Raw genomic sequence first — 10,744 nt, 5'->3', positions numbered from 1 at the left:
GGATATATACGACCCAGAGTTTGCCTTTTGGTGTTATGTCTAAAATCAGGTTGTCCTGACTGCTTGCTATGGTTGTCTGCCTCTCTATCTCCTTAGCTATTTCCTGTTGTCTCTGCCAATCAGCTTCTCACATTTCATAGTAAACACAGCAAGAAATCAATGCCCACTGGTGGGCTCCTTGAAAGCCTCGATGCTGAATGACTGTTAGACTAAAGATGCTTCGTTTGGCCGTTTTCTAATGAGAAGAGCTTTGGATCCGTCAAATACTAGTGTTTGAATTTGGTTATCAATTAAATGCCACTGGAGGTTTCATCGCCACGGCTGAAATTCTACTCTCCACTCCATGGGGATGATAGACTAGCCACTAAAGTTCACTTTGAGAACCCATTCACTTAGACTATTGACCTCAGCGGCCTATCTGGTCAATTGTTCCCATCACTACAACCACGCTAAGATGGTGCACGAAAGTCGTCATACCAGGTAACATCTGGACTCTTTAAAAATCCTGCGAGGAGAGAGTGACGTACTGCTAATAAAAACCGCCAGAGGGGAATATTATCAATAAACGGAAATGATTTCCTTAGAATGAGGACGTAAATCTTGGATGGTACTTGAGAACCTAGCAAACAGCAAAATGCCCAGGTAATTGGGAAGCCAAACAAATTTTCTGGTGAATGAAGGTCTGTTTTCTGAAGCCTTTTCCAACATCTCAAGCCTATCGCTATCACGAATTTGTGGTTTTCCTGAATTTTATAAGAAAGATATCCCATTGATACCCGTTTTTGATATGTGTAGTTCCTCTCTTTTCACGCAGTTGTCGAATGGTCGAGATTTTAGAACTCCTACGCCAGCGTTTATACCAATGCGGTCTCTCTGACACTCTTGAGCTTCTGGAGCTGATAAAATACATTTGTTTCACCTCAAAATCCACATACTCCTTGGGCATTTTACCGGAGTTGAGTTTCATCTGGGATTACAGTGACCCATCAGGTTTGACATCCTCGGTCCCTACTAACTTCTAGAAACATTATTTTCGCGCTACATTTTTAACGTACATTTTCAACTTAACTCCTCATTTCACTAACAGTTCGTTGGTGTTGCTATAAGCTCTCCTTTTGGTCCCCTGTTGAGTGCCTTCTACAGGTAAACTTTAAGTTCATGGACCGAAGTGATAAATTGAGAGTACCCATTTCTGTCGACAGTACGTCGATATTTTTGTACGTTTATCAAGCAGATCCCAAACGGACGCTCATCTAAACAATTTCAATCAGACATTCAGCTTTGGGGCCGAGAGTAACACCTTCCTTCTCTTGGACGTTAAATTCATCAGACAACCCAAGGGTTCATTTCACAGATTTGTCTACAGAAAGATCACGTGGACGAGTACTTAGTACACATACTCAGTTTTGCGCAACTGAGACAGAAACGAAACCTGGCTTAAACTTAGACGAAGCGAGTCAGCACTTCAAATACACTGGATTTTGAACTGAGGCACCTTGCTAACTGCTATTCAGATATATTTTTTTAGCCAGGATTACGTCTGAACGTTCATATTGGGTGGAATGTGCGCCTAGCTGTTGGAAATCTAGTTGATTGTCTCACTTCAACACCTTGGTTCACCCCTTGTCTATACTCACCTTCATATCCATTCTCAGGAGTCACGTTTTTTTATTTCCCAGGTATTTGGTACTCCATCCTGCTTGTTCTGTCAAGTCTTGCCATCCGCACAAATGTGAGTTTTGTCTAAAGAGTGTTCGGTCAGGTTTTGTACGGTAATTTGCTTTCTGTACCGTGTGTTGTTCCCATACCCAGATACCTGCGTCCGCATATCATGAACTTGGAGTGTTCGTGTGCTCTCCATGTTCCAAACCATTTCTACTTTGTAGTGGACCTAAGATCAGAGTGCCAGTTCCGAGTTCCAATTTTATCGAATCATTAGGTATAACTGTTCACAATCGAGTAATGGGTGATCTCAGTCCATGTCTACCACATACGGCTATGCGATTTACCGGCATATTTAATTCATACAAGATGATCCACAAAGCTTGACTCCCCAACATACCAAGTTGTCACGATGAATTTTATTCCAGCGGTCCACAGCGACACATCCGTGTCACAGGCAACAACGATTTAAGTCATCAAAGCCATCACCAATTAACTACGAAATAGAGACGTAGGCGATAACCGAGGGAATCCAATCATCGGACCAAGCGGCTAGCACGTGAGTGCGTTGTGTGCGTTTATTACTGTATGGGTGAATGCTAACATGTGCCTGTCAAAGGGCGCAAAACGGTGAACAGAAAAAAGGACCATTGGCACAAGCAAGCCAACATCAAGGTTAACGAAATGAAACGCCACGGTGTCGTCTCGCGTCACACAGGCTTGACGAATAAAAAACGGTTCACACCACGACGTTTCAGTTCCTCTGCAAAACGTGTTATGTCTCAACTCCATTAAAGTCCCACTTCTGTTGATGGGAGACTAACCATGGTTTACCTGCTGTCGTAGTGCGCTCACTATTGGTTTATATCTATCCCTCGAAGGTCATTCAGCCTTATCGTCCACCTTCAAAGTCGGTGAGACAACAGAAAAATTATCTTCCATCCGTCTTCACGGGCGGATTTTTTTAATGACGTTTAAATGGACATTTTAGGACGGTAAAGTTGTGTGAACCATGTGCATCGGTGGTTGATCAGATGGCTTACCGGGCAAGCCAATTGCCAAGCTCGGCGAACGGATCAACTGTCATGTGATCAACCACCAGTGAACACACCCGAGCAACCTATATTTCGACAAATTGAAAACCACACACACACGAATGAAAAATCAACCTATATTTCGACAAATTGAAAACCACGTACACACGAATGAAAAATACGACAACTCGCCATCAAGCGTCTCATTCCTGAGGGAGGCCGAATTTCGGAGAGACACAGCTGACTATGAAAACTTTCAAAGTCAAAACCCAGCGTAGTGGAATAAGATGTTATAACTCGAAGTTTCGGCCATCATGGGTAGCCTTTTTCAGGAATTCCCACGATCACTGACTGGTATTCAGTTGATTGCAGAAATTCTTTAAAAGGTTGCCAACGGCAACCGAAACAGATTATAGCATCTTATTCTGCCACGCTGTTTCGGATGTCTGATTCTCCATTTTATATGCCACATGGTGCTCAGTTTTTTTAACACTGTCCGGGCCGAATTTTGTTAGGAACTCTGAAATATCGTACGTTTGCTTGTTATGGTATCTTCATGGGATATAGGACGTATAACAGGTGCACAATACGGACTACATGCCAGAACAGCTTAAAGTCTTGATTAAATAGAAGGATTGTGTAGGGTAATTAATTGTTTGACATAAGGCACTCTGTACATGTGAAAAGTACCACCTATGCGTGCTCAATGGCGCTCGTGCATCAAAGCTATTGCCTTCAATGCATAGCTCCTTTTCCAACCAACCCCCCAACTCGACAGCCCACTGACAGTGCTGGATTTATGCACCAATTTACCAGCTCGCGCGGGCAGTGCGCCGCTCCCCCCCCCTCAAATCATCGGTGAACGAAACTGCGGCAGCTACGACCAGTGTACGACGAGTATGCGGTTCTTACAGCTGACGATGATGATGATGATGCGTGTTCGATTTTCGCAGCATCCGTTAGTAGCCTACCTGCGAGGTAGTACTTTATCCAAGAGGTAAGCACTGATAATCATTGACGAGTAGATGTGCTGTAAATTTCTTAGTTATTCTTAGCGTCTAATTATGAAAACTGTGGCTTTGCAAATTTCGAAATTGTCTGACCGTAGCCTCAACTGCAGACTTCACCACTATCGTTTATGGCGCGTGAGTTTGATGAACTCGTTCGTTTTACAATAGTTTTACAATCTTCACGACATGCTTTGTACTTTTACGCGCACAGTGAAGACAGCTCTGGGTCTCTGCATCGGCGGCTGAGGTGTGCAGAGCATAGCACAGCAGTTCTTCATGCTGGTAGTCACGATAATCAGAGAGAACACTTCCTTTGTCGTGACAGCACCTTTTCAAGATATGACAGGTTTATTCACCCACAGTGAAGTAATATAAAACTGTGTAGAGAACAATGTGACCGATCTGTGTCGAATTGGAAGATCGCTCTTCGCGGGCAAAACATACTGGAACGGTACGTTTCACTGTATACTAACAGGTGTTCAGAAGTGTTCATACGTCACACTCATTTTAAGCTCCACTCGGCATCCGTCAGACCATGATTGGTTAAAAACAAAGTTGAATTGATACTGATTGACCTAGCCAAATAAGCCAAACTTCGGATTCGTCTGATGTCATGTTATTTACATGACACGCAACGTAGCATGCATTTTACTTTTTTGGGAAAAAATTTTTGACCTGTGCAACCACATGATTTCGTCAGTGTGTCAATTCTACTTTACACTCAGGATGTGGAAGTTCAACCGAGTGAATTCATGGTATTTAAAGCATATGATATCCTGAACCCTTAGTCACGCACCTTATTATCGACGAATTATGTGATTTGTAACCACAGTCGGTATATGAACCTTTCTGCTAGGCATGTGTGATCGCATTCAGCACACAGTTCATCGATCGATGGGTTTATCGAATGCACTACAGTCCGGATCATACGGATGCTGGATTCAAGAACTTCACGTTATCCTACATGGATTCTTCACGTTTTCCAGGCGTTTCAAATACAACCTATTGCCGGTGAGATGTCATTTCCATTTCGGTTTTCACGACATTTTTTTCCCGTTCCGCATACGCTTGAAATCGATTGCTCATCATCCACAGGATGTACGAGCGTGATTAAAATCAATTGTTACGGGAGTTTTCCCCCTATATAGTGTTTTTTTCGAAATATAGAAGCTTGAAGTTGAGAGTCCTCCTGTCGAACGTCCGCACTCTACCAAGGCAAATTACTCAAAATAACCGGGTGTCACGAGCCGGCTGCGGACCAAAAGAAGGCGTTTCTTGATTGATTGGAACATGTGCCAATCAAGGCGAGCTACTTAGCTGGTCGCTTCTGGAAATATGTGTTGGGTCTGTATCAACCTTCCTTTGTCTCCATTCTGAGTTGTCTCAAGCTAACGTGCCTTTTGATATACCATATTGGACGGAACAGAAAGAACCAAGGTAGGAGTGGCGAACCACTATAGGTACTCACACTGGGAACTTGTCAGCACAGGGCACGTTCACTTTGAATCACATAAAAATTTATGTGAGTTACGGTTTTTCACATCGCTGGTGGATACAACCAGAAGGCTACCAGCCCGGCCTCGATATGGACACCCCATCAGATAGTTCACAGGACTATATTCACCGTCTCTAGGCCAAGAAAAGGTTTTTTTAAAAGTCAGACACGGCAGCATAAAAGCAAACAATTAAAAGAAGACTATGAATGGTTCCGAGGCTAAACTCAGGCAATGGGATTGTTTTGTTTGCAAAAAACACTTGCCATCCATTTTGATGAACTCGAATTCTATGGTTAGTACTTATATACAATAGCGCGTAGGTACCAGGGACTACTTTTAGTGATAACTAGATTTTCCAGATTTTCAGTGTTTACCTGTGTACTCTTTCCATTCCAGTTATGACGATTATCGGAAGCCACCCTGGGAAGATCCTGAAATGTCACATACCCTCATATTCTACCACGTCCTGGCGGTCAAGTTCATTTTTGTATTTATTTTTGAGGTAAGGGATATTGCCTCTTTAATTACGTCGTTGATATAATCGTGAAACACTCGCCCTCATCCTATACTGCCCAAGGAATCCGCTCACAGATATGGAGTATGCAGACGACATAGCCCTTTTTGTAATGTAACGTAGACAAAATTAAATAATATAAATAACTCTTCCTCGCAGTTTGGTATTCCTCTCACACCTTCAAAGTGTAAACTACTGCTGCAAGACTGGGTTGCTTGAACTCTCGAATCTCATGCTTGCGGAGTACCCTATTGAGGTGGCAGATAAATTTGTGTACCCTGACAGTTGTACCAATTACGGTGGTCCAGGCAACGATGATATTTCCATCCGAATTGGGAAGGTCCGAGCAGCTTTCGCGAACCCGCTTCACATATGGAATAGGCGTGATATCGTGTTATCTCTCAATGGTCGAGTTTACAATACTTCGGTGCGCTTCATATTCTTATAAGGGTCAGAGTTTGACCATCGATGTCCTCGAAGCATTGCCCGAGTCAGGTTGGAACACCGGGTCAGTAATGCTAAAGTTATGCGATAGCAATACGCTATCTGTCAGTATATGACCTGATTAATGAACATTTTTGACGTGTGATGCTTGACTCGAACGTTTGGTGCCAGTCGAACGGTAACAATATCAGACGTGCAATATCTCTATATTTTGTGTATTAATGAACTACGGACAGTAGTCCTACACAATCGTGTGCAATGGTTGCGGCTTTTCGAGTTGACGAAAAGTGAGTCCCTGGGCAGGTTTCGTGTGGAGAGCTAAATACAATTGAACAGTTTGGTTGTTTTTCTTGACGCAACGCTACTTTTACGGTTGGCGAAGTGCTCTGACAACCCCCAAACAGTTTTGCCATTTTTGAGGCTCATCAAGTAGGGGTAGTCTCCGAGTTTCCACCAATCTCATTTCTCACTTAACCACCAATTTTTGATAAATGGGGTCGCCCTGATTTGCAAATTAGCTTCTGACATCCGCAACTAAGCTGTACTGCACGCTTCTCGTAATATTTAACACGATGGGTCACACGAAGTCTGGCTCATGTTTTGGTTGGAAGGACATTCACGATATTGGGGCACTTTTCCTCGACGTATCACCGCTTATAAGCCTGCTTCTTCCACTAACACCCTAACAATGCGCTTAAGCTACTTATCTCTCGTAATATCACAAAGAAGTAAGCAATACGCTGTAGTCAGAAATGGCACTAAATGACCGCGCTAGTTTCGGTGACACCAGCCTAACTCATATGAACGGATGGGTGGATACACAGAAAATAGCAACTTTTATGGAGACACTGCACCCTATAGTCTATCGCTTCAACGACAGGCGGTTTCGGATCGCACAAAACGAAGAACATTTGGGACAAGCGACACAGTTAGCTCTACCTTCAGTTTTTGTGTTGACTGGTTTAGACCGCTTGCCGTCGCCTTCTGAGGATATCAGACAGACGAGCTTGCGGTGGTTTGGACTAAAGTAGTTGAGAAATCACACGTTACACCACCTCACTGCATGAACGCCAGCAAAGCTACCACTTCTGCACCGAGCTTTCGGTTGATCCCATCAAATTCCGAATATGAGTGAATGTGAATCAATATGAATGTGCCCCCATGTTCCCATCCACACCAGAGGTACATTTACCAGTTTATTACCATAAAATTCCACCAACTTGTGATTGAATCTATAATTAAACATTCGCCTACTATATCATCCTTAGTATCCTGTTGGATGCAGCTGGTCCTGCTAATAGTTACATCAGGGCTCAGCTGGTCTGCTAAAGACAGGTACCATCCATACAAATGACCGCTTCAAAATAAATTCCAGTTTGGTCGTGCTGCTAGGAGTGAGAATGATATCTTAAAGACAGGACCGAATAATCATAAGATTGGCACAGATCGCCAGTCTACCCTCCACATACACTGTTGAATCGAACTGTTCAGTTCTCTTCGCATGATTCACTGAGCGTCGGTCCATGTGTACTTCCGTCCCTTTTTACCCACCTCTTTTAATCCACCCTCAATGATGTTGCGTATCCTGCTTGAAGAAGGCGTGGCTCAGCGTGAAGGGGATTCCAACTGATTGACATCCCCGAGGTCGAAATATGGTTTCGAAGACCATTGTGACTCTGTTCGAAATAAGCTTCCTGGACTTGCATATCAGTTAACAGTTAATTCACAGTTTGGTGACTGGGAGCTTGGCTTATTTGACAAACGATTTTTCATTGGCGTTGTGTGTACTATCGAAGTTCATCGACCCAATATATGTGAATCAGTAGTTTGTACTTTTTTCTGCGTATCAGACCTCGTTTCCATCAGATGATGATGAAAACGCAAAACCAGCCTTATGATAACTCCATTCTGTTGTTTTAAATTTTTGTGCAATATTGTTTAGACTAGGTTTCAACGATCGTCTTGTTACATCGGACGCTTGTAGCTACAGTTGGATTTATCGTGCGTTCAAGTTGTCATTGTGGCTTTTTCGCTACTTTTTCGCTACAGTCTGTTGCCACCGTACTGACCTCCTTAATCGCTGCCATGATACCTGACGTACCAAAGAGAGTCAAGAAACGAATATATTTTGAGGCAAACGAGACTAATCGCCTTATTCTAGACGCCGAGCTGCATCACAAACAGAAACGTCCAGGGCGATCGCTCTACTGGACTTTGAAGAAGGAAACCTTAGGCAAATTGCGTGATGCGGAGGAAGAAGAGGACCCTTTGGCATTTTTACACTTCCATCAGACTTTTGCCAATGCATTGGGAGGAACGTCCACGGTACGTAACCTTTTTCCTTTATTCCTATTGTTCACCCTAATTTCCAAAGTTTTTTTGTTGCTTCACATTCTTCATAGGCCCCCCGCCTGTTTCAGAATTTTTATCACATGTTGACGTCTCGATTTGTTCCCTAGTATTTGAGGGTGGCGGACGTTGTGCTTGTTCCTGGGAGCATTTTAGCTACTTGGCAACTCGTCAAGGTTTGTTTCTGGCCTTTCACTCATCGAGTATGTCATTAGCATGGATATCCTCAAGCCAAACAGCACGTCGATTAACTTGCCGATAGCAAGCACAAGGAAGTTTGAGCGTCATTTTCTGTTTTATTCCAATGCGTTTGAGTTTTTCCAAGTTATTGACTAGTAAAAGACTACTGTTTCTTCTGGTTTGTGTTAATTGTGTGGCTCATACCTACTGGTTTGTTGTCAGTCTACCGCGACTGGCTAGCGCAGTTGGAATTTGTCTGTCCATTGACCGAATTGAACGGCTGATATTGTGCTTTACTTCCCCGAAAGCAGTTCTCTTATGTAATTTCCGAAGTGGACCACTCTGCTCCAAGCTAAAGCTACGAACAGTCCATTCGAATTCGTACTGATCAGTGATATCACTTGCCAAAGCAGCCCTTAACGTTGTACAGCGATTACTTCAGGTGAGGGGAATAAGTACGAAGCCAAGAAAATGCTGCTCTGAAGATAGCTCTGGGGGATTCACATAGTCATTATGGATTCGCAGAAAAACACAGTCATGACGTTCGTTATTCCTAGAAACCGACTTTCTGTGTCAATGTTCTTCTTACATACCTCTAACGAAGTAAGCTAGTGCTGCAAATTTACGGGAACTATTCAGTCGTCTATATGCTGTTTGTAGTTGTTTATCGGTTACTTGCCGGAACAACTTTACATCTCACAGAAAACTTTCCATTCAAAGTTGGGCTGATATTCTGTGACGATCAGCTGCACTCACCTTTTACTTCGGTGTGGCTTGAATTCCGATTATAGTAAAGCGGGGGACTGGTCTCCTTCAAAGGGAGCTGCGTTTAGATGTATCTGTATTCTTTCACGACATACAGTTGACTTGTACTATGAATGCGTTCGCGTTCATTAGTTTAAGCTGATTGTCCAGTCCCTGGGTGTCAACTGATACAACAACATTGGTGCATATTGCATGTGTTCACTTGCTGGTATCGTAATAATAGCTTGTCGCTGTTCACTCACGCAGCTGATGAACACGGTGTTAGTCCACTGGTCGGTCAGATCCTGTTTTCTAACCCTTTAACGTGTTGTGAAAAGTCCATATGCCTTTCAGACAAGTTAGGTGACGTTTTAACCAACACTGATGTAGTTGATCAAGTGTTTTGTGCATGGGTGAAATCTCTCTGGCAGGATATGGTGTTTGGGGATACTTCACAAGTGAAAGTGATCCATTAAACTGGGGGCAAGACGATGGTGTCTTCAACGAGCTGTTTGTGATATTCGTACCCTTTGTTATAGCTGTAACACCTGATCTTGGTCAGAGGTGAGCATTTTCCGTGTGCACCATTTGAATCACGGTTCATCTTATCTCACTGATTATTCTGGTGTTTATTCACTGTTTGATTATTCTGGTGTTTCATTCACTGTTGTCTTTCATTCCATCCATGATGTGTTTTAACTCCGTAGTTACTAGTTTTCCATGTTAACTCCCATGTGTTCAGCGATTTTCTCCCATTCCACCTAGGCTTACCGTATAGGCTCACTATTGCAGTGCGCCTATGTTTACCGACGAGGACAAGTGACTGAAGCTGTCTCAAAATCCGTTGGATAATAATAACTCGAATAATAGTGCGTCCCACCGTAAACTACCTCCCAGGTTTGGTAAAAAATGATGTGAACCGGGGTCATACTAGCGGTGCTTTGGTGGCGTAAAATCGTAGGGAATCATTTCAGGCTTCATATCCAGCGGACTCGTAATTTGTCATTTCTCTGCTGAAAGATGCGTGGTGAATACTACTCCAACTACGGTATAGTCCACAGAGTTTACCGACCCATAGCTAAGAGCCCAGCTGGTGTGCGTAGAGGAAAACCGACCTTGAGTGGCTTCCTTTGTGCAGTGTTTTTAGACACTAACAAAACGGCGTATTGTGTGATCGATTGTTATCATTGAGGTGTGCTAATTTCGCACCGTTTTATCCAAAGTAACCGCAGGAGGCAAGTACGCCTCTGCGTCCGAAGATTTTTGTTCAAAGCACATTTGCGGCACCGTTTCTGAAGTCTGGGTGCCGAG

General features: G+C 43.3%; 1 protein-coding gene across 1 annotated transcript in view; it reads left to right on the top strand.

Moving 5' to 3' along the window:
• The window catches only part of T265_13598 (hypothetical protein), a gene marked incomplete at both ends in the record, with an annotated part of 47,726 nt that extends 37,731 nt beyond the window's left edge, over positions 1-9,995 (top strand). The window contains 5 exons of the mRNA XM_009169620.1: positions 1,656-1,732; positions 4,563-4,717; positions 5,599-5,704; positions 8,210-8,485; positions 9,942-9,995. Of these exons, the coding sequence (XP_009167884.1) occupies positions 1,656-1,732; positions 4,563-4,717; positions 5,599-5,704; positions 8,210-8,485; positions 9,942-9,995 (668 nt within the window). The remainder of the gene's footprint in view (positions 1-1,655; positions 1,733-4,562; positions 4,718-5,598; positions 5,705-8,209; positions 8,486-9,941) is intronic.
• Positions 9,996-10,744: the final 749 nt, after the last annotated feature.

This window comes from Opisthorchis viverrini (assembly GCF_000715545.1).
Source record: "Opisthorchis viverrini unplaced genomic scaffold opera_v5_82, whole genome shotgun sequence".
NCBI classification, from domain to species: Eukaryota; Metazoa; Platyhelminthes; class Trematoda; order Opisthorchiida; family Opisthorchiidae; genus Opisthorchis; species Opisthorchis viverrini.
This window is presented reverse-complemented; position numbering and strand designations above follow the sequence as displayed.